The following is a 24,838-nucleotide window of genomic DNA, read 5'->3' as shown; positions in this document are numbered from 1 at the left end:
TTTTCCTGACTCAGTGGATTTCAGTCTTAGTCCTCCAGCTTATCATTTCCCCTGAAGGCAAAATGTTCAGCGAACAAAGCTCCTGTTATACTTCCTAATCATAATAATGATGGACAATATGGGCTTTTGTTAATGTACATCATTAAAATCTGGCAAAGGGATAACAAAATAATTTGAAGCAACTGCTGATTAAACAACTGGCCAGATTTTAAAAGGTTACATACTGCAACCTGGTGCCCATGTAACGTGCTTCCATGCAACAGCCTCGAGCCCCCTCGTGCAGACAGGCAAGGGTCTGATTGGACGTCATGAATACGACTTGTCATCAGCCGTCACGAGTCTGTTCAACTCCGGTGGAGGCAAATGTAAAAAAGGATGAATGGTAAGTCTATTATAAGTAGTCTACGCAATGCGATGTGTGCTTTTTTCAGTCATTACCTTGTGACGTAGGCGAGAGTAAAAAACAAAACGCTTCAGAAATTGTACAGCAGCAGACGCAAGTTCCCTGTTTGTCGAGGTAAGACATATATATATACGGCTTCTCACTTTCATCCTCTTTGTTTATTTGCTCGGATTTGCATATAGGCCATTTTTAAAGCTAGCGCGGTTTGTCAACTTTTCAACAGGCTTAGAAAAGCTAAATTCACTATTTACATCGCCTGAGGAAAATGTCGTTCTGTCGTTTAATCAGTAGAATTTAATTGAAAGAGAACAGCAATTAAATTAGGAGAGCTAACATGTTTGTGGACCCCAAGGGCTCATGAGCTAAAAACTGAGAGAAAGTAAGAACTGCAGAACAGGTCTGTGCTAGTGAGAAAAATGTCAATAAAATAAATAAAACACTAATAATAATAGTGTTATTACTACCACTACTACTACTACTACTACTACTACTACTACTACTACTACTACTACTACTAATAATAATAATAATGATATATAGTGAGGTTAATGTCCTCTTCTTTGTGAGAGATTGTGATATTTAATTTAGACACACTAGAAAGGCTAGAAAAGACGGAAGAACTGTTGACTGTCACATTGCAGTGCGACTTGTGCCATGCAAAAAAAAAATTATTATATATTATTATTATTATTATTATTATTATTATTGTTATTATTATTATTATTATTATTATTATTATTATTATTATTATTATTATGGAGTAATACTTATTTTTTAAGTGATTTACATACAGTCACTGAAAGAAGCATTGACTAGAAGTCTGGATGTACACAGCATTGAAGCAAGTAATTTCTTGCTGTGCAGTATTCAGTGATACTGAGAGGTCTTTGTGTGCGCTAAGGTGGTACGAGGATGACGTTACAGACTTCTAACTGACATCCAGGATGGGTGGACTCTGGTGTGAACCTAACCCATTTACACAGGAACAGGGTGGAGGTCCTTTTTCCAACAGAACTTTCTTTGTCATTTGTAAAGATCTTTGTAAAGAAAAAAAATCTATGAATGGATTTTTCATTGAAGAAACATTGAGCCTTATGCTTCCCTTAGTTTGCTTAGATATCAGGAAAATAACAAAGTACATAACAGGAAAACGTAACCTTTTCAATATTATATACAGTTTCTACCCATGTGCCATCATAGAATTCCAGCTGATGGAGATAATAATCACTCAGTACGATTATAAGCTTCACAGCTTTGAAATACTTTGCCTATACTCACAACACTCACACCATACAAACTACTAGAAGCTCTTCTCTTCTTACCAATATTTAGATATTCTTTAATTCTCCTTTTTTTAAATTTATTTTAATTTATTTGCATTCATCTGCTTTTCATGTCTGCTTAAATTTGCAATCACCTTATTCTGCATATTTTTATATAGATGTTATATATGTAGTGTGTGTGAACGTGTGCACATTTTAAATGAGAAAGTCTGAAATAACTTCAGTGAAACGCTTCTTGTAGCCAGTCTCTGACATGAAAATTTGCCCCACTACTCACCATAGATTTCTTTCAGCTGTGAGATGTTTGAGAAGTTTCTTGCATGTAAAGACCATTTCAAGTTACCCCACAGCATTTCTTAGTTTTCAGCCAGTCCTTGGTGTATTTACTGGTATGTTTTGGGTCATTGTCATGTTGCAGGGTCCAGTTCCACTTCAGCTTTAATTTTTTCACAGTTGGTTTTGCATGTTCCTCAAATACCCTTTGATACGCAGTAGAATTCATGGTGGATTCTATGATGGTGAGCTGGCCAGGTCCTGCTGCAGCAAAGCATTCCAAAACCAGGACACTTCCACCTCTCCATGTTTCACAGTTGGTATGAGGTTCTTTTCCTGGAATGCTGTATTTGGTTTATGCCAAACATGTACTCTATTCAGGTGTCCAAATAATTACATTTTAGACCCATCTGTTCAAAGAACATTATTCCAGAAGTCCTGGTCTTACATGGCCTACATGTTTTTCTTAGACAGCAAAGATTTCCTCCTTGAACACCTCCATGAAAGTTAAACTTGTGTAGTCTCTTTTTGATTGTAGAGGCATGCACATTAACATCAACAGTAGCAAGATCCTGCTGTAGGTCCTGTGATGACATTTTAGGGTTTTTGCTGACTTCTAATAGCATCTTGCAGTCTGCTCTCAGGGTGAACTTGCTTGGACTGCCAGACCTGGGCATGTTAGCAGTTGTTTTGAATGTCCTCCACTTGTAGACTATTTTCCAGATAGTGGAATGGCTGAATTCTTTGGAGATCTTTATAAATCCCTTACCAGACTCATAAGCTGCTACAATCTTTTTTCTTAAGGTCTCAGACGGCTCTTTCAATCTCACCATGGCGTTCATTCTTACTTTAACAGTCAGGAGCACACCAAAGTAAATGCCTGAGCTTTATATAGGGAAAGCTTCCTTCAAAATGCTGAGTAAGAATGTTATAATCATTTGTACCAAATATGATGAAAAAAATGTGGGGATGTCCTAATTTATAACTCACCATAAATCATAAATTGCATTTTTTTAAATTACATTTAACAGAAAGTTTTAAAATTGTTGTTTTAAAATTGTAATTGTTCATTTATAATACATGAATCTCTAAGTATTGCTAAAATTGATATGTCCAAATATGGGGGAAAAAAACCATACAGGCCTTCATAGGGTGTCCAAGTAAACACAACATGCAGTTTTCATATTAAGGATTTTATTATTAAGGGAAAACAAAATCCAAAACCACATGCCCATTTTTCTTGGCAAAATGCCTCAAGTTCCTGTAAATCTTTTATTTTCTTGCACAAACTGCACATTTGAGATCTCCCCAAAGTGGCTCAATGACATTGAGGTCAGGAGACTGTGATGGCCACTCCTGAACCTTCACCTTCACCTGCTGTGGAGCTTGTGAGGATCTTGCTTGTTTTCCCTATAAAATATAGTCTTAGCAGACGTCCTTGCTGTTGTTGCTTCTCCTCAGTTGTTCTGCAACACAGCTAGTATCTAGGATTTGGGTACTAAATTTCTCTGATTTTAAAAAACTGAGGGCAGACGAGTTCCAAGGCTAAGGAAAGTGTTTGTGGATAACTCCAGCAGTAGGGAGGAAAAAGGAATCAGGGTCAGGAAGGGATGATATGGTCCAGGAAGCTACAGAGAAAGGGGAGATAGAGTGGATGTTTTGGTAAGTGGAAGAGCGGTACTAATAGCTGACATAGGCAGATATGGTGGGTGATGGTGAAGTATACCAAGTGGTGATCTGCAGATGTGGAGTGGGGTACCATTGAATTCTGTAGCTGGAGAGGGATTTCTGAAGACCAGTTTCAAGACATTTTCCCCCTTTTGTAAGCACAGTTGTTGAATGTCAGGGAGAAATAATGCAGAAAGGGGAGAAGGCAAGAATTCTTGAACTTGTCAAAGGGGAGGTTGAAGTCTCCAAGGACAGTGTGGAAAGTCTTATAGGGGACCAGGAGAGTGGTAGATGACAATGATGAAAAGGTTGAATGGAGAGGTCAGTATAGGTGGATGATATTCAAAAGATGAGATGTGAGGTAAAGAGGTCTGAAACAAAATCTCTTGGACAACAGCAACTGTACAACCAGCCCTTCCAGATACTACTTTAGCATGAGTAAACACATAAGCAGAAAAAAGAGCAGCTGATGGAAACATTTTGTAGAGTGATCCCGGTCTCAGTTAGTGCCAAAAAGTGGAGAGAATAATAGGAAGATATACCTGAGATGAAGTCAGCTTTCTAGTTGTAGAATGGCAGGCCAAGAGACCACTGCTGTACACCTGCTTATTTATGCACTTATCCATATATCCAAATATGCAGCCAATTATGTGGTAGCAGCACAATTCACAAAGAGCTTCTACTCAAGAGCTTAAGTTAATGTGTTCTCTGTGAGAGAGAGAGGTGAGAAAAAGAGAAAAATATTAGGTATGATTGTAATCATGTGATGTACAATGTAAATTATGCGCAAAGTGCAGACAGGGACTCTGGCAAGACTAGCTATAACAGCATAACTAAAAGTGAGAGCCAGAAGTTGACACAGTCCTGAGGACTTCCTGGGATGTAAAGCATCCTACCAGTCCACAGTCTGCAAACCTGAGCGACTTGCAAAGGAGGTAAGGCGACAGCATTCAGACATCCTAGTTAACCAAACACTCTGTGGCCTTGAACCCTCCACATCTGTTCCTTTACCTAAGAAAGGCCAATGTAGTGTGGATAAGATAGGAGTAATACGTTTGTATCTTTTGGTTCGAGTTAGGACTCTAGCTGCTGTGTTCTGGACTCACTGGAGCTTGTTTATGCTCCTACTGGAACATCCAGTCAGTAAAGCATTACAGTAATCCAACCTAGAGGTAACAAATGCATGAACTAGTGTTTCTGCATCATGTAGTGACATCTTATATTTTAGCAATATTTCTGAGAGGAAAGTTATATTGTTTGTGATATTATTTATGTGATCTTCAAATGAGAGACTGGTCAGACAGCTTACTAACATACACTTATCACAAGTAAAATGAATGCTAATGATTTAGGAAGAATTGCTAAACATCCTGCAGCTCACACACTGGACAAGGTCAATGTTTGCCATACCTAATGACTATGAACCTTTGACTTAAATGAGTTTGGAATATTAAAAAGATACAAAGAGCGTTTCTCAAAGATGAATAAAATGAGATAGGGAAGTTAAAAAAAAAGCGACAGCGTAAAATATTAACCAAAAATATTTATAATCATTATATTTATAAATAATCTGATTTTTTATTCATATCTGTTATCTTATTTAGATCTATAAATGTCTAAGATTTTTCATCTAGTACATAGGAATTGTTTTAATTGCAAATGGTAATGGACCTTAAATATTAGAATTGTATGTATTTCCTAATGACTTAATAATTTCTTAATATAAAAGTAAATTAAAGTATTTTTATATAAAGTAAAAATGTTTATTTATATAATAATTTATATTATTTATAATATAGGCAGGTGACCCTACTTCTCATTTAATTATTATAAAGCTCATATGATTATAAAAAAAGCATCTTGAAGTTTTGATATGAAGTTTTTATGATATGATTTCTGTATTGAATTTCAGATTTGTTCTATTCAATTGTTTTTATTTTATTCTTTTTTGGAGGTTTTGTATGGTTTTATTTATATAATCTAGACAGTATATGCTGAAATATCTCTGCTGTAGAAAAGGACATGTGTTCGTTCTCCCTAATCTTATCATTGGTGGATTCCTGGTATGCCTAATGACTATTTGCAGCCTGGTCTGGGGTGAATTGGTGGGGGCTGCTCTGCAGAGAGAGGACAATTTTGTTCTGCTGACTGCAGAACTACTACCTGGCACACTCTGCAAGTGCGTCAGCACTCTGAAATGAATGAAGAGGAAAAAAGGATCAAGCAGAATTACTGCAGAGAGAGAGAGACAGAGAGAGAGAGCGAGAGAGAGAGAGAGCGTGTACAGAGTCTGTACCTTTCTAGCTCAGATGTATATGTGACAATATCTGTACATGCAGCTTGCTATTACTGTAGCTAGGACTGTATATTATGTAAGATGGTAAGTCTGCTACCCTCTTTAGGCTTTGTTGTGCTGGCGAATGACAGTGCTCTAATAATGCTATTGTGCTCAGGACATGTCTCGGAAAGTTCTGCACTGTGTTGATATGTAAAGTTTGTTTCATTTTTATACACACTGTGTTCTGCATGGTTGAAGCATTTGGGTGAAGACTTTAACTAAAGACAATGTCATCTGGAATTTGCATTCAGAAGACACAAGATTATATGAGATTATATATTTGGTTCTTTATATCTGCCACCATCCTATTTATGATTTGCATGAAATGAGTGTTGCAGGAGAAAACATGCTCTGCACTGCAAGAATAATTGGTGGTTTACCTTGAAGTAATGCAGATAGAAATATACTGGAGGATCAGAAAAAAATAATTTCTTTAATAATCATAGAACCAAAATGTCAATTATTGGACTTGCAGTGTTCATATTATGTTAAAACGGGAATTGCTGGAATAACTCTATGCTGTTCTGTCTATTTGTAGTGAAGAAACGGCACTAATGCAATCTATCAAGATGAACACTCTATTTCTCCTCACCTTCCTCTCCATGTGCTATGCAGAGATCTTTGACAAGGTTTACGAGTCTTATAGGACCACTTACATCCCAGGTAGGTCATATGATCAATATTTCCCATATATTTTGAAGTGCACATGGATGCGGACATTCCCACTTGAGAGACTGGTCAGACAGCTAACATACACTTATCACAAGTAAAATTAGTCTCTGTCTAATGACAGAGGAAGAATTGCTAAACATCCTGCAGCTCACACACTGGACAAGGTCAATGTTTGCCATACTTAATGACTATGTACCTTTGACTTAAATGAGTTTGGAATGTTAAAAAGATACAAAGAGCGTTTCTCAAAGATGAATAAAATGAACTGACATAGGGAAGCAAAAGTTTTATTAAACATTAAATATTTTTAATCATCATATTTATAAATAATCTGAATTCTTATTCATATTAGATTCATATCTGTTATCTATGTATAGATGTATATGTGACAATATCTGTACATGCAGCTTGCTATTAGCTAGGACTGTATATTGTGTAAGATGGTAAGTCTGCTATACTCTTTAGGCTTTGTTGTGTTGAGGAATGACAGTGCTTCAATAATGCTACTGTGCTCAAGACATGTCTCAGAAAGTTCTGCACTATGTTTATATGTAAAGTTTGTTTCATTTTCATACACATTGTGTTCTGCATGGTTGAAGCATTTGGGTGAAGACTTTAAATAAAGACAATGTCATCTGGATTTTGCGTTCAGAAGACATAAGATTATATGAGATTAAATATTTAGTTCTTTATATCTGCCACCATCCTATTTTTCATGAAATGTGTTGCAGTTGGGGGGCACGGTGGCTTAGTGGTTAGCACGTTCGCCTCACACCTCCAGGGTCGGGGTTAGATTCCCGCCTCCACCTTGTGTGTGTGGAGTTTGCATGTTCTCCCCGTGCCTCGGGGGTTTCCTCCGGGTACTCCGGTTTCCTCCCCTGGTCCAAAGACATGCATGGCAGGTTGATTGGCAAAATTGTCCCTAGTGTGTGATTGCGTGAGTGAATGAATGAGTGTGTGTGTGTGTGTGTGCCCTGCGATGGGTTGGCACTCCGTCCAAGGTGTATCCTGCCTTGATTCCCAATGACGCCTGAGATGACCCGAGGTAGTTCGGATAAGCGGTAGAAGATGTATGAATGAATGAATGTGTTGCAGTTATTAGAGGAAAATGTGCTCTGCACGACAACTTTAATCCATTACTAATTAATTTATGTAATATTAATAGTTACCTTGTTTGATTGACTGGTGTCAGAATATGTTTTCGCAGTTGCCATTTCTTAAGTTTATTTAGTGTTAAATAATTGCTAAGCAAAAGGGCCACATTGCCTCTCTTGAGATTGAGTACTGCCACAGCCTGGTTTTAAAACTTTGCAATGCATTTTTTCCAATATTTTCTTAGCACACGTCAGTTTTGACAGCTTAAAATGCCCATAGAATCATTACGAATTATAGAACATACCTACTAGTTAACAAAGAACCTTAGTTAAAATCAGTCATTTACCTGCTACATTGCTTGGCTGACATGGTGGAAACACCATAACTTTCATAACCGTAATAACCTCAATAATACCAGATAAATAATTGTGGTGGGTAGAATCAACAAATATATTTTATAGAAGTAAATGAAAACAGACCACAGGCAGATGTTCTTCATGAAGTTTTTTAGAAAGTACCAAAGTATATAAACCAGGGTTGTCAAAGTAAGGGTTTATTCAGGCCACATCAGTATATATGTGAGCCTTTCAAGGGCCATAAGATAAACCCCAAACTGTTGACACAATTTGGAAGCGCACATAGTGTGGCTTTAGATACTGTTTCTTAACAAGGGGCCCAAACATGTCTCAGCATAAGAGGTTCCCTGTTCATAGTGAGGTCCATGAAGACATGTTTTGCCAAAGTTGGTGTGGAAAAACTCCAGTGGCCAGGAGAGATACCTGACCTCGACCGCACCGAACACCTCTGAGATGAATTGTAACTTTGGACTGCATGCCAGGCCATCTCATCCGACACTACTGGCTGACCTTAGGAATGCTCTTGTGGCTCAATAGGCAAACTTAAAACATTGTACCTTTGGTTACACCCAAAATTGTTAGCTGAGCAGAAGTATAAGAACAGATAGTCAAAGTAAAGTACACTCTTTATCCCATCATGTTAACAATCCACTGACATCACCAAACTGTTGAATTCTATTTTTAATGGTTTTCTATGCGTGTGCCATAGCTGCTTTCAGTTGCTCTTTTTTGTTTTGTTTTGTTTTGTTTTGCTCTTCAGAAGGTGAAGCGCGTTCTCAAGTTGGTTAACGTATTCCACTTTTTTCCCCTGATGAAATCCTGTGTTATGTTCGTAGTATGTTGCAGGATGAAGTTCCTTCCAATTATATTGGATCTAGCTTTCTGTAAAGTTGCAGACAGAATGTCATTGTGGACCTCTGAATTTATTCTGCTGCAACCACCATGAGTTACCATGAGTTATCAGTACAAATTCTTACTTTTAATGAGTGGATACTTCTTGTGATATGGCCTCCAGATTTCTGCTCTCGAAGTCTTCTTTGAATAGTGGATTGTTATATATACATATCTTATGGAGTTTGTGATGTCACTGACTGTTGTGTAGGGTGTTTTCACAGCTCTCACAATGTTTCTGCCATCAACGCTGTTGTATTCTATGTCTTTGTGACACTTTTCTGGATTGGATCAGGGATGATGGAAGGTGGCAGACTTGGACCAACTCAACAAATACTTACTACTTATTGGCACATATTTTTATGCAAATAATAACAAACTTACAACAAACTTACAAACTTAAATATTAAGCATTTGATTAAAGAAAGTAGTGGATAGTTTAATCCCCAATAATTTGCTTCTAGGTATCTCATTACATCCCTATCCCTAACGAACAAGCCGAAGGTGATGGCCCTGAGATGATATGAGGAAGAAACATTTTAGAGGAACCAGGCTCAGAAGGGAACCCATCCTCATTTGGGTGACACTAGACAGGAAATAATGTAAATAATATTCTTTCTACAACAGCTTATAATAGTGAAACCGAGAGCTCCTGAGGAACTAATGGTTCATCACAAACTCAGCACAGACCTGATTGCTGATAAAGACCAGACCATACCGCTGACTGACAACGTTGGTTCAAAAAAGGCATGACAGTCTCCGGGCAGCTCCATCCTGACCATGCAGATCAATCCCTGGCAGGGTGAACACCGGGTGATGAGACTCTAACCAGGTGTAGAACATCAGGATTGATAAAGTAACTCAGGAAACTCAGGAAACTCAGGAGTGGCATATATATACACCCCTGACCACCAGTTACTTTCACCTAAGAGTTTCATTCCACATCTGCTCCAAAGGGAAATCCAAAGGGAAGGGCCCTCTCAATCTTCCATGACTTCCTGAGCAGCACCTCCACAGCCAATGCTGCACACCACTCACACCATGTTACAGTGCTACAGGACCCATCCACACACATACTGCTTAATACCATCTGAGATTCCAGTACCATCGTACAGGGACAGGCAGAGATCGAAGACGAGAAGGAAGAACAAGAGAGCAGGAGAAGAGAGGGCTGCCAAGTGGTTCTTTAGAGCTGCCTGCGGTAGTCAGGAAACAAACTGCTCCAGCATCACAGGCAGCAGCCACTTTGAGCAGTTGGGCAAATGTGAAACTATTAGAAATTTGTTAATGCTGTAGGCTGGAGACATTTGGATTAAAGATCTAAATAAATATGAGAAGAGAGCACTGAAACTCTACTCTTGGTTTTAGCTTTCAGTTTCACGTGAAAACTTTTCTGAAATTTATTTTCAGAATTTTTCTGAAAAAAAAAAAAGCCAGTGAAAATTAAACTGAAAATTAGACACTGAACAGGAAGAAAATCCCCAAAACTATAGCCAGTGTCATCACCAACAACATCCAGAGTAGTGTTAATTTCGTCAGACGAGACGAGACGAAATATGTTCGTCAACAACCTTTTTTTCATGACTAAGACGAGACGATGACAAGACTGCACCACTGTCCAAAAACGCTGACTAAGACTAAATTAACATGCATTATTGTTGACGAAAAAAGACGAGATGAAAATGTTTTGTATAAAATAAAAACTAAGATAAAATCTCTCTTCATTTTCGTCTACAATTGTCTCTGCTTTTTCATCAGCTGTTACGCCTTTAAAATATTCAGAACGAGTTCGCGGCTTCGCGCTGTTTAGTGTGTGCGTAGAAAGATTTCGTCCGAGCGCAAGTCCACCCCTGGTCTAGGCAGGCTTTTTGTGTTAAATTATATTTCCTGTCGCTGTACAGGCTCTTTTATTGTACATGACAGCTTATGTCCCGATGACCGGTCTTTGCATTACGATTAAAAGCAGCATCAATAAAGTAAAAATGTGATGTGCAGTCAAGTCCGAGTGTATGCACTGTTTAAACGAGTGTTCTCAACTTCTCACTGATACTTTTGTGATTCGCGGAGTTTTGACAAGTTTTATAGCCTTGATATTGTTTCTTATTCAAAAGTGGTGACAGAAAAAACTCAGCACCCCCAACCTGAAACCTCTTCCCACTCCCTCTGTCACAATCACATCATAATCAAAATTAATAATTAGGCTTAAAAGCAAATGTATATGTAAGGGAATCAAGTTTAACAATTACATGTAATATTGCTCCAAATATCATCAATAATGGTGTGTGCAATACCATGTATAACTTGCATTAAGTTGATAATTTACTTTAGATTACAGATGTGGTCAAGCTACAATTTTTTGACTAAAACTAGACTAAAATTAAAAGACTTTTAGTCGACTAAAACTTGACTAAGATACCTTGAGTTTTCTTTTGACTAAAACTAGACTAAAATGACGAGACTTTTAGTCGACTAAAACTTGACTAACAAAAAAGATATGTGAATGACTAAATATGACTAAAACTAACAAGGACATTTGGCACAAGACTAAGACTAAATTAAAAATAGGTGACGAAATTAACACTAATCCAGAGTGGTAAAGGTATCACAATACATCATTCGATTAAGACTTCAAAAAAGGATTTATAGAGGTCATATTACGAGATGCAAACCACTCTTGAGCAGTAAGAATCAGAAGGCCAGATTGTCCTTTATCGACATATAGAGATGAGCCACAAATGGAGGTATCAAGAAATACATTCAAATTAATTGGGAGGATCTTTATCATGCAGCAAGACAATAATCCAAAACACACTTCCAACCATATAGTAAGGCCCACCTTCTTTCCATCTCAAACATTTTGACATTGCGCTCGTAGACTGTTGAGGCAGACCACCCTAGGAACTTTTTTGTTCAGTGTCACATGGGGTGCAACAACAGCAGCAAAAATATATCAGATATTTTGTGTGGGGGTTGTAATTTGACCATATCTTATTACTGGGAGGATGGGTCCCTTTATATGTCTATGTTGGTTATGTGGTCATTTGTACTCTGTTCTCTAAAACTAAAAATGCTCTTTCCACACATGGTAAATGCTTTACATTGTTTTCAAAACTTAAAGATTTTTATGCTCCCTGTTTTTCAGAAAATGGGCCTGGACTGTCTGTTACAACAGAACAAGCCAAAGTGGTGTCTCATCGGGGGGGCAATGTAACACTAACATGCATGTTTCAAAGGAACCCCGGACGTGTCCCCAATCCCAAAATGAGGATAAAGTGGACTAAGTTAACATCAGATTATCTGAAAGAGATTGATGTTTTTGTAGCTATGGGTTTCCATAAGAAGAGCTATGGTAGATTTCATGGCCGTGTGCATCTACAAGATGCCAGTAAGAATGATGCATCACTGGTCATTAATGAATTAACACTGGAGGACTATGGGAGATACAAATGTGAGGTGATTGATGGTCTGGAGGATGGCACAGTAGTGGTATCCCTCAATCTGCAAGGTAACATTGTCCCAAATTTAATTTAAAAAAATCATTTAACAATATTTTAGCAAAAATATTAACAATTAATTTCACAATCAGTTAGTACTACAGTACACTTAGTAGTTGGGAATCAAGCTACTGTAATTAGTTTGGAGGTGTAAATATTTTTTGTTGCAAAGATATTTCTAATCTGTGTACACTGCAACTGTTTAGGTAAATTCAGATATTATTTAAGATTGTTCAGGCTAATCCTAAGATTGTGGTAAACAGGTATTATTTGCTTAATAATATGTGACTGGAAAGGCTGTCTTGCAAAGGAACTGACTGGGAAATTTTTCCACAGGTGTAGTTTTCCCGTATTTTTCACCTAATGGCAGATATAAAATGAACTTCCATGATGCTGAGAAAACCTGTCAAGACCAGGATGCCATTGTGGCCTCTTTTGACCAGCTGTATGATGCTTGGAGAGAAGGGCTAGACTGGTGCAATGCTGGCTGGCTTAGTGATGGATCAGTGCAATACCCAATCACCAAACCTCGAGATCCATGTGGAGGGAAGAACACTGTCCCTGGCATAAGGAATTATGGAATGCAAGACAAGGAAAAAAGCAGATATGATGTCTTCTGTTTCACATCAATGTACAAAGGTTTGTATATATGATGGTATGTTTTTAACTTTTTAACTTCTTAAAAAGAAAGATAAAAACATGCATTGCTTGATTAAATTATAATACAGTTTTTCTCAGTTGGAGATAAATGTTACCTATGCTAAAATTTATGCCAGTTTTACACTATTAGCCTTTTCAACTGGAGTAGCCTAATAATTGTCATGCCAAACCAAACCTGCATTGCAAAGTCTAGCTTCGAAAAGAAGCTAGACATTAGACTTTTCTTTAGATACACATTATCTATCCCAAGTAATTTTGACATAAAACAAAGCTTTTAAGTAAAGAACCAAAAACTTAAAATCTTAACACTGAATATTTGTACATTATCTTGAAATCTATAGGTCGTTTCTACTATCTTAAGCCCTCTTTGAAGATGACATATGATGAAGCAGTTCTGGCATGTCAAAAGGATGGAGCTCAGATTGCTAAGGTAGGCCAAATGTATGCAGCATGGAAGCTGCTGGGCTACGATCGCTGTGATGTTGGCTGGCTAGCTGACGGAAGTGTGCGCTACCCCATCTCACGTCCACGTCGCCGCTGTAGCCCCACTGAAGCTGCAGTGCGCTTCTCTGGTTTCCCGGACAAGAAACACAAACTCTATGGTGTCTACTGTTTCAAAGGATACAACTGAGACAAGCAAAAAAAAAAAAAAATTAATACACAAAGGAAGTGTAGAGGATTCAGTATAAGTAAAACTGTGACCTTTTTCACATACTGTATAATAAAGGTGATTAAGAAGACATTGTGTATTTGGTGTTGATAGACATGATAATAAAAACTCAGAAGCATGTTTGTTCCATAAAGCACCAATATAAAAAATGTTCTAAAAAGGATACAAAAAATATTTTTGTAAAACGAAAAGGTTATTTACTCATATATTATGTAGATATTTACATTTTAGGAGAGACAAGAATTCTGCAGCAATATATGAGAAAGTGTAAGTGGATAATGAAATACAGATACACAAAATTTACTAAACCTCTCAGTCTCTCAATTTACTCTATAGCCTCTCAGTAGTGATATGACAGAAAGCTTAAAAATACGTTTAAGAACATTGTCATTCAGTAGTATTGTACTCAAAGATAATTGAAATGGTGGGTAAAATAATTTTTTATTGAATGATAAAACATGAAATCAGTCTAATATTTAGCCATTATTTTGACTGATCTCATCTAATCTCTCTCTCTCTCTCACACATTTTTTTCACCATCCTTACACGGTGCTAAAAGGTTTTATGTTTTTTTGTTTTGTTGCTGTTTTTTTATATATATATATATTTAATGTGTGGTCAAACTCAAAGTCTTTATTCTAAATAAAAGTCTGCATACTGTCATACTGAAGAACCAAACACTCGCAGTGTTTTGTAATTGTTTTGACAGAAATATTATACTAATCTATAATGGTTTCATTGTTGTGTATCTTTTTGAAATGCTATGTTTATAAAATTGACCATTACATGTTTACTGTTGTCATCAAGTACTGTAGTATTGTGGTCCATAGACTAGGATTAAAAAAACTACACTGATCTATTTATTTATTGGCTCATTCTATGTGACCAGCAAGCAGAATTTTACCTCAAGATATTAAAGAGTCTGTCATTTAGACATGGATTTTATTTTATTTATGTAGCATGTTTTTATATAGTATTTACATGTGTATTTTACACAGTTTTTAAGAACTTGCTTTATCTGTGTGATCAAAGGAATGTGCAAAAAATGCACTGTTGGTTCATATAACAGTTAATATTGTTGGTTCAACTTAAAAACAACTTCACTGTTTGTGTCAGTGGAACAACACTTTCACTGAGTTGCACAATTAAAAATAAAAATAAAAGAACTATAATATATGGAGAAAAAAGAGCACAAGTTCATATCTCCAGCAGAGCAGACAAAATGTAGATGTTAAAGTTACTCACATGACATTTGAAATCCAATGGCACAAAAGATATTAGGGCATTCTCAGCATGCTGATTTTAAATATTTACAGTAACTATAAATTTTTAGTTTGCTGTTATGTATTTAAACCGGAGACAATAGTATTGATAAAAGATTGAGGAAGTGAAACCCTTTGATATTTGAGGGGAATTAAATATTTGTTCTTGAGAATATTGAAACATTTCAAATATAAAATGAGATACTGAAGTTTTAGGCAACTGTAGTGTGTCTCAGGCATATTTTCCTGTCCTGTATTTTTAAAACATAAGATATTTCATTTAGGCTTTTATCTGCATTTATATTGCATTAGGCATTAGGCTTGATCTGAGTAAACAAAGAAAGAAAAAACATGAAAAAGATGGAGATCTATATGTAGGTTCCTGTCAAGGTTTCTTCCTCATATCATCTCAAGGAGATTTTCCTTGCCACCGTCGCCTCTGCCTTGCTCATTAGGGATAATTGTTAGATACATATTAATCCATACAATCCATACATATTAATACTTATTTTTAAACTTTTATTTTTTCCTCTGTTTCTATGCTTATGTAATGCTGCTTTGAGATAATGTGAATTGTTAAAATCACTATAAAAATAAATTGAATTGAATTGAATTAATTAATGAGCAGTTGAACACAGGGTCTCCAGCTGTCAATGCTGTCTACTCCACCTCAATGTTCAAAAAAAAAAAAAAATTATATATATTTATTCTTGCTGATGCAGAGCACTGTTTTTTTTAAGGAATCTTAGCTCCTTCTGTGTCCTGAAGTATCAGGATGCTATGCATGTTCTGCTAGTCAGTTTGTGCCATCGTTTACGTATCGTTTGTGGCAGTTGCATCAAAGCAGAAGATGCTGGCAGACTAAACAAACGATAAAGAAAGCTGGAAAACAATCTGGATAAGTATGAATATCTTAATTATGCGGCAGAGCTTTCAACTCCAGAGTGATCCAGACATGGTGTAACCAAGATTGATACAGGAGATCTTTCATACCCATTGCTATCAAACACTACATACTCATCCACTAAGTGTTACATGTACAAGAACATTCTTTTCTCAAATACTGATGTACTTTACTTATTATTATTTATTCTTTTTCTAATAGACACATTCTAATGATAAATAAATAAACTATCAATCAATTAAATAAACGTGACACAAATAAAACTATGCAACCAAGGCAGCAACTTTAGAACAAGTACAGTCAATAAAAAGGTCCTTTGTTGCCGGCTAGGATACACAGACACATTCACACTACAAACGTCAAGCTCAATAATAATAATAATAATATTAATATTTGCTGATTAAGTAGTATTTTTCCAGGATTGTATTACAACTTCTTTGTAATCAAAGGTTTCTCCCTTTTTCTCTTCTTCAGGTGAAATGCTTTCTCATTTGCGTTGTTTGTTTATTTACTTGGCCAGTATAAAACATTGTGAACAATATGAAAAAATATGTAACACCTGCCAATAATATCCAATCCATATTTTTTTCACATTTTTCATATATCACAAAAATGTATGATTAAAAAGGTGGCACATTCCAATTTGTTTAGCATTGAAACGGAAAGGAAATGAAAACTGAAATTTATCAATATTTATCTTTTGATCACAACTTACTAAGAGGAATAGTGTGGATCGCATTGCTGCCACACAGTTTTACATCTTCTACTTTTACACCTATTGAACATACAACATTTATAAGTGTGTTGGAGTGATGTAAAGTTTGAACATAAAGAACAAAACTCTGTAGAACTGCATACAACATCTGGTTTATAAGTATGTAAAATATGTACATGCATGAGAGTTATTTAACTTTAACAGTAATGCACCAAACTACAGAAATTATCATTTTATACAGAATAAATCAAGTTATTGTTCACGGTAACTGATTGATTAATGGACGGTCAGTAGTAGTAGTCATATCACAATACAATGCTTAACTATATTTAACATTTAGAACATTGAGTATTACAATATTAATACCTTGTGAAAGAGTAATCTAGTACCTCACTGAAGCAGTCAAATAAAGCTTTATATGGTTGTACACACTAGTGATTATATTTGGAATTGTCTTTTCTAAACATCAAGCCATATCATGGCTGTTGTCCATATGCTACAGGATATTTGGTAAGACTTGACCATGCTGTAAACTCAGGAGTCTCCGGTCATAATTGAGACAAACTCCTCTTGACTAACTGAAAGAAAAAAAAAACATTAGAAAGAAAAATTAGATACAAAGTACAAGAACAATAAACAAATAATTTGGTAAATGGGGAAGATAGTGGCTAGGAGTAATAATGCTTGATAATTAATAATAATGAATTCTTGTATCACTATTACATCAGCTGAAAATACTTCAGAGTAAAATAATTGCGACTGTTTTTACACCTAGACTACTGGCTTCAGGTTTGCAACAGGATTTTATTTTTTTAAGTTTAGTTACTTTATTTAGACTTCATTGCAAATTCTTTAAAACACAACAAATTACTAGGTCAAGAATTTGATGGTTTGTGTACTGATAGTCATTTCATATTGGTTCTCATAGAGGTATGTTGCTCAAGCAAGAGTTAGAGCTTAAAAAATATATAGAATATAGATTAATGTTCTTTATTCTTTATTTATTCTATTTACAGAAAAATAAACATGTCTAATGCACATTAATCCACATTCATTTTGTTCTGCACAGAGTTGTACAGTGTGCTGAATAGTATTTTGTATACATTGTTCTCTGTGGTGAGCTGTTGTAAATCTGTAGCTCTGTGGACTAAATCTGTAGTACTGGCTACCACAAAATGTTCCCAAGTTATTAGCTAAAAAGCCAAATATCAAAATATACCAAACACACACTCACACCCAACTGTGTGAACTACTCTGGACTGTACAATTCACTCAATCACTCAATTGCTGTTTTTCACACTACATTGCTGTTTTGTACAACACAATTCAATACCTGATTTAACTGCTGCTACTACATAAGTTTTATAATACATTATACACACCGGTGAGTGCTATTCTTTGTATTTGTCTTGTATTGTCTGTTTGTACTGTTCTTGTCATGCACTGTTGCACTAGGTTGTACATGTTGCACTTTATGTGGCTAGGGCGTAAGTCCTTAGCTGTATGTTGTTGTTTGTCTTGTTTTATGTAGCTTTATGTATTTTTTTGTTGCACCATGGTCCTTTTGAACTGTGTACTGCGTCAACTATACAGTATATAGTTGAAATGATAATTAAAGCTTCTTGACTTGAAAAAACTTTAACAGTGAAAAACACGTCATTTTATGGCAGACCATCATAAAACTGTGTTTTGACAAGTAACAAACTGAACCCTGGTCTCACACCTCAGACAAGGGTTTTGTTAGCTGCCATCAATTTGAGTATGGGTGAGACGTTCATATGTCCAAACATATCTAACTAAAGGTGTAACTAACTAAAATCTAGATGTTAACAGTTAAAGTTTAATGCTCAATAGGTCTATACCAAACAAGGCAGGGGTCCAAAAGAACCCTCAAGAAGAGATAGGTACATTTTGTTGCAACATAATTATTTCTTATTAATCATAAAATTTTGGACAGTGAGTGATAGTGAACACATATACAGCTAGACTGTCAGAATACCGCTTAAAGAGGAACTACAGCTCAACATTCTTGGTAAAAATGCATGGAAAGCCACGAACAGGATTTGTTTTCCCCTAAGAAATATAAAATTGTATAATGGTCGTCCATCTCATGTACTTACTCTCTCCATCTCCATCAGTGTCAAACTCATCAATCATAGCCCTCAGCTCTTCATCACTCATGTCTTCTCCTAGCTCTCTGGCCACACGCCGCAGGTTTTTCAGGCTGATCTTTCCAGAGTCATCATCATCAAACAGTTTAAATGCCTTCAGAACTTCTTCTTTTGGGTCCCGATCCAAAATCCTGTCAGTCACTAGAGAAGTGAAAGAGTCACTACACTTCTCACAAGACAAAATACACACATCCAAATAATCTGACAGTCTAAGTAATAAGTAAAATATTTATATCACTCTGCTGTCAACCTTAGTTTGATTGTAAAGGATTATTTGTAAATTTTAATAAGACAAAAACAATTCAGCTTGTCATCTTTTACCAAGAAAATCCTCTGTCCTGAAGGCTTTACTTATTTCTTACTGTATCCCTCTATGCTTGTGACAAACATGTAATGCATTTTATACACATGAAAAATGCTGAAAGTGTTAAAAAGCATTAGCTTTTAGACTGTCAGGTTAAAGATGTCTGCAAAAGTGAAGTTAGGATTAACTTTTAGCCTAATAAAATATTACTTAGAAATTTCTATAAACTACACATGCATGTTTTCTGTGTTGAATAGCAGTAGAGAGATGTACAAGTTCTCTTATTCAGTTTGTAATTATTTCTATCAGTCAATTATTTTTGCGTTCATCAGAATTAATGCAACCTTTGCCTGTTTCAACTTTCTTAATTTAAGCAACCATTCATGCTTTGTTAACAGGAGTGGACCCTGATGTGGTCTTTTGCAGTTGTAGCTCATCTACCTGCTGGTTTGATGTTTTGTGCATTCTGATATGTTTAAACCTCTGAATCATAAATCTCTTTATGGCAAGTATAAATGCCATGTCTAAGTCTTAATAGAGCAGTAAGTCTGTAAGTCTGCTGTAAGTCTTAATTAATTAGGTTTTTAGGTTCTTGCCATAAAGAGATTTATGTGAAATAAAGGTGCAGTGAAATGAGATGAAGCAGCTCCAAACACTTTCATCAAAGAATGAAATAACGAAAGAAAAAAGAAAGAAAGAAAGTTAAGTTTTACATGCCATGGCACTACATGTCTATTGTTTTTTAAGCAATGTAAATTGTTTGACTGAAATTCCATATTTTTTTAAGCAGTTGCAGCCGTATCTATAATCATTTTCAAATTTCCATCAAAAAACACAAATATATTTAAAGAGGAAATCATTATAAGCCCAGATGAAGTTTTAGAGTCACCTACCAACTTCTTTGAAAATGTCATAAGTTATTTTTCCACTGCCTCCTCGGTCGAAGTCTTTTAAGATAGACATAACATCAACTTTCTTCACCTCAAAACCAAGCGCTCTCATGGCCACCTACACAATGTCAAACACAGCAAGTCAGCCAGTACGTGTGTGAATTAGAGCGAGAGACAGCGAGTGTGTGTGTGTGTGTGTGTGTGTGTGTGTGTGTGTGTGTGTGAGTGAGAGACTAAATTACCATAATATTTCTATATTTGCTTACTTTATTATATAGCTCTGAAATGACTGTTTTAGAAAATAATGGAAAGTGGTGTAGATGATACAATAATCTTGTAGTAAATACAATGAATGAAACAAGCACATAATAAGAGCTGACAAGCAAGTTCCAAAAGATCCAGGTCTGAGGAAGCAAAACACAGAACGTACAAACAATACCCCCCCCCCCCCCCCCAAGCATTCACACGTAATTACTAGTGAACATTAATCTGTTCGATTAGTTTGTAATAAAAGCTTGAAATTATTACCTTTAGTTCATGATAGTCTAGTTCTTTATCCTTGTCGGTGTCAAAGAGTTCAAATGCTTCTTTAATCTCATCTTTCTGTTCATCGGTTAGTTCTCTCCTCTTTTTTTTATTCTTGTCAGCAGACACATCCGCCCTAAAGTCAGCGAAAAAAACTTAATATTCATTTTTCCACCAAGAAATTTGTTTGATGTTAAAGTTGAAGCTAGATACGTTTTGACGTTTTTTTGGGTCTTATTAGCATCTGTGTGTATTTAGCCTTCCTTTTTAGTTTATTATAATATCATTAAGAGCACAGAAAATAGCCTTTAAGCTTACAACAGATCTCTATAAGACAGTTGAACACTTTTATCTATAAGTATGCTATCTGGCTAAATGAATGAGTGACGAGCTACAGCGCTGCTGCTTTAGCTAGCTAGGAAACTAGATTTACCTTAACGACAGGCTCATTTTGACCATTTGCAGCGAATCCAAAAAATAAACAAATAAATAACAATAATAATAAAAAAAATCAAAACACAGATAATCTTATGTCCTGCCTGTGTATTTACAGTGAAACGTATCTTAGCCTATATATCTTTCTGTTTTCGAGGCGAAGGTGCAACTTGCAGTGCTGCGTTCGAGATGAAGTTGCAACTTGTAATTTCCCGACTACATCTGGTAAAAGCCACCAAGAGGCACCGCAACGCGGGCTGGTCTTTTCAACTGTGCTCAACGGAACAAATAAACATGTCTTTATCCACTTTGCGATCGTGCAGAGCTGGTAAATGACGTTACTACAATTTGTTTAAAATGACTAACTACACCATAGCAAGCAGTACTGATTTGCAAGTTGTATTGACGTAGTTTGCCACCTCGGCACGTTCGATGGTCGGAAATGGAAACAACTGTGACGTTTTTTATATTTCAGTCTTAGGCGTCCCTTCTTCTTCTTCAACTACTACTACTAGTTGCCATAGCAATAACGTTTATTAGCGCGTGGCGCAACTAACAGTCCAAATCAGTTTTCCTGCTTCCAAAAGTAAACATTCTGGAGGCTAGAAGACACACGTTTGAATGTCATGTCCAGAAGCATTTGTTGTTCTTGCACCACTGTAATTTGCTAACAAATACATTTCATATAAATGAAAGATCATCACACTCCTTATCAGTTTAACCTTGCAGATCATCTGTGTAGATAATGTTACAGAGAAACCTCAAAGTCCTTCAGCAGTCGGGGCCTGTGCTTTACACTAGATATCACATGATACCACATCATGTAAGTTTTGAGATTAAACAACAGGATTTAGTTTTCCAGAAAAATATTTCGAAAGTTACGTCGCTATATAAATTGACGTTAGACGCTATTAACAGATTAATCAGACAAGAGAGATCGGTTTGTTCCCCAGTTTAGCCATAATATACATTACGTTAACATTTGTGCTAGTTATACACGTATACAGTGCAGTGTCTGTATGTAAGTCTTTAACTGTTTAGCTAATATGAGGTAACTCGTTTTACAGCTGTCGGTGTTTAATGTTGTTATTAAACTATGTATCTGGTAATGTTACTCAAAAGATTACTGCAGACAGCCTGTTAGCGATAATAAAGATGATTAAAGTAGTCATTTATGCTGACAGTTGATTTTAAAGAGCAATTATTATAGTGGGATTTGTAGTTAAAGTTGAGTTTGAATTAAAAAATAAATCTGTATTTGATGCTTAAATGTATTATATCCGTGTGTCATATTTTTACATAGGGTCAATAAAAAAATTAAAAGAAAGGCAGAGATATCAGACTTCTTTTTAAAGAAGCAAACACATACAGATCAGGTGCAAGCAGACCCCAGCCCAGCCCCCAGCCCCTGCATCACTACAGTACCCCAGAGCAGCTTCCTGCCTGATGCTTCCTGCCTGATGGTTCTTGTGAGGTCAGAACTCACAAGAACCACCAACAGGTTTGAGAGCCCACCAGGCAGTCAGTTAGTCAGTCACATGTCCAGTTCAGAATTTAAGTTTAGCTTGTTATAGATGGTTTCATCAGTTTAGGCTTTACATAAAAATGTAATTAGGTGTTGATTTATGTGTGACATACACAAGATAAAATTATAACATCATATATTATAAATTATAAAATAGATTATGAGAGATATATTCTACCTCTAATGAGCAATTATGGGATTCATCCATGCTCCTTGTTAGGGTAATTTGTGTCATAGTCTGTGGACCCCCTAAAGTTGCCTTGGCCACCCCATGTATAAAACTCAAGTTCCGCCACTGCAAAGGAGGAGGAAGCACAACTGAATCCGCCATGGAAGCACCTACTGGAGGATCTCCCGTTATCGTAAACGACCACCCCAATGATATACACCTGTGGCCGTATTTGCAAGAAATGTTTCTGTACATTGGAATGAAAGATTCTTCCTACCGGATGAAGTGTCTCTTATGCCTACCGAAAATCACTGAAATTTGACTTTTTCTTCAAATACTTAAGTACATTAAATATCAGAAAATTACTTTTGATACTTAAGTACAGTATATATCGGATACTTTGACTTTTACTTGAGTAATATTCTAAAAGGTAACTTTCACTTCTACCAAAGTCTTTTTCTAGTACGATACTTTTACTCAATTATTGCTTTCTAGTACTTTATACAACACTGATGCCAGGTTAGATAAGAGGGAAGGTGAGAAGGACTTATTACAGGTTAGCGAGACAGAGAGATAAAGAGGTGTAGGATGCAAAACACATAAGGGTGATTAAAGGTGGAGATGGAAAGGTGCTAACAGGTGAGGAGAGTGTGCAGAGGAGATAGAAGGAGTATTTTGAGGAGCTGATGAATGAGGGAAGAGGTGAATATTGTATAGCAGGAAATTGCAAAGATGTTCACCCTGACGGACTGTTTATCATCGCCCGGAGATTTCAATCATGCAAATCTCAAGTCAGTGCTCCGTAAATTCCATCAGCATGTGGACTTTGCGACAAGACGGGAAAACACGGTGGATCTTGTTTACACAAACATTTCCAGCGAGTATCGTGCAGAGCACCACCCCACCTCGGCTATTCAGACCACATCTCTATTGTGCTAATTCCAGCATACAGACCACTCTTCAGACGCTCTAAACCGGTTCTGAAGCAGGTAAAATCATGACCAGCAGGAGCCACCTCTGCTCTTCAGGACATCTTCAGGGAGGCTGCAATCAACGGCAACACCATTAACTAGGAGGAGTACACGGCATCAGTGACCAGCTACATCGGCAAGTGCATTGATGGCGTGATGTTCTCGAAGACCATCACTACACGCTCCAATCAGAAACCGTGGGTGACTGCTAACGTGCGTGTGCTGCAGAAGACTAGAGACCTAGCCTTTAGAACAGTCATCAGAGAGGCAAAGCGCGCACACGCCCAGACAATCCACAGCCACTTCCAAGACAGCGGAGACACCCGGTGCATGTGGCAGGGCATACAGGCGATCACAAACTACAAGACAGCTTCACCTGCTATCGATGCCTCTCTCCCAGATGCGCTGAACGACTTCTATGGTCGGTTTGAGGTGCAAAATGACGTAGCGGCAAAGACCATCCCTCCCCCCAACGACCAGGTACTCTGTCTATCCACGGCCGACATGAGGAGAACTCTACGCAGAGTTAATCCACGGAAGGCTGCTGGTCCAGACAACATTCCTGTCAGGGTGCTCAGGGAATGTGCAGAACAGCTAGCGTATGTATTTACTGACATCTTCAACATTTCCCTGATCAGCGCCGTTGTTTCTACGTGCCTAAAGACAACCACCATTGTCCCCATCCCAATGAAGTCTACTTCGAGAGGCTCGTCATGAGGCACATCAAGACCCAGTTACCACCCTCTCTGAACCCCCTACAGTTCGCGTAGGGGGTCCATGTCTGCCAACCTCCCTCTGCAACTGGATCCTGGACTTCCTGACTGGGAGACCTCAGTCAGTCCAAATCGGGAACAGCACCACCACACTGAGCACTGGAGCCCCTCAGGGCTGCATGCTAAGTCCACTGCTGTTCACCTTGCTGACTCACGACTGTGTAGCAATGCGACTGTGTAACAACTGTGACTGTATCAATGCACAGATCAAACAATATCAAGTTCGCCGATGACACGACCGTGGTGGGTCTCCTCAGCAAGAACGACGAGTCAGCATACAGGGAGGAGGTGCAACAGCTAACTACCTGGTGTAGAGCCAACAACCTGTCTCTGAATGTTGATAAAACTAAAGAGATGGTTGTTGACTTTAGAAGAGCACAGAGCGACCACT

At 37.0% G+C, this 24,838-nt stretch overlaps 2 protein-coding genes across 3 annotated transcripts; one reads left to right on the top strand and one right to left on the bottom strand.

Annotated features, from left to right (window-relative positions):
• Nucleotides 1-381: 381 nt before the first annotated feature.
• hapln1b (hyaluronan and proteoglycan link protein 1b) lies at nt 382-14,409 on the top strand. Of its 2 annotated transcripts, none has more exons than XM_060896292.1 (5): nt 382-517; nt 6,504-6,628; nt 12,122-12,484; nt 12,810-13,112; nt 13,475-14,409. In XM_060896292.1, the coding sequence occupies exons 2-5, from the start codon at nt 6,520-6,522 to the stop codon at nt 13,762-13,764; spliced, it is 1,065 nt and encodes a 354-aa protein (XP_060752275.1). In that variant the 5' UTR covers nt 382-517; nt 6,504-6,519; the 3' UTR covers nt 13,765-14,409. The 2 variants fall into 2 exon arrangements, with proteins under 2 accessions (XP_060752275.1, XP_060752274.1); XM_060896291.1 differs by lacking the exon at nt 382-517 and adding an exon at nt 5,839-6,007.
• A 2,405-nt stretch (nt 14,410-16,814) lies between these two features.
• On the bottom strand, nt 16,815-21,177 carry cetn3 (centrin 3). Its single transcript, XM_060896540.1, has 5 exons — nt 21,008-21,177; nt 20,578-20,710; nt 20,053-20,167; nt 18,805-18,996; nt 16,815-17,262 (listed from the first exon to the last, which is right to left on the bottom strand). Exons 1-5 carry the CDS (start codon nt 21,031-21,033, stop codon nt 17,219-17,221), a joined length of 510 nt encoding a protein of 169 aa, XP_060752523.1. The 5' UTR covers nt 21,034-21,177; the 3' UTR covers nt 16,815-17,218.
• Nucleotides 21,178-24,838: the final 3,661 nt, after the last annotated feature.

Source organism: Tachysurus vachellii, chromosome 20 (assembly GCF_030014155.1).
Source record: "Tachysurus vachellii isolate PV-2020 chromosome 20, HZAU_Pvac_v1, whole genome shotgun sequence".
Lineage (NCBI taxonomy): Eukaryota > Metazoa > Chordata > Actinopteri > Siluriformes > Bagridae > Tachysurus > Tachysurus vachellii.
The sequence above is the reverse complement of the archived record's forward strand: the minus strand, read 5'-3'. Positions and strand labels throughout refer to the sequence as shown.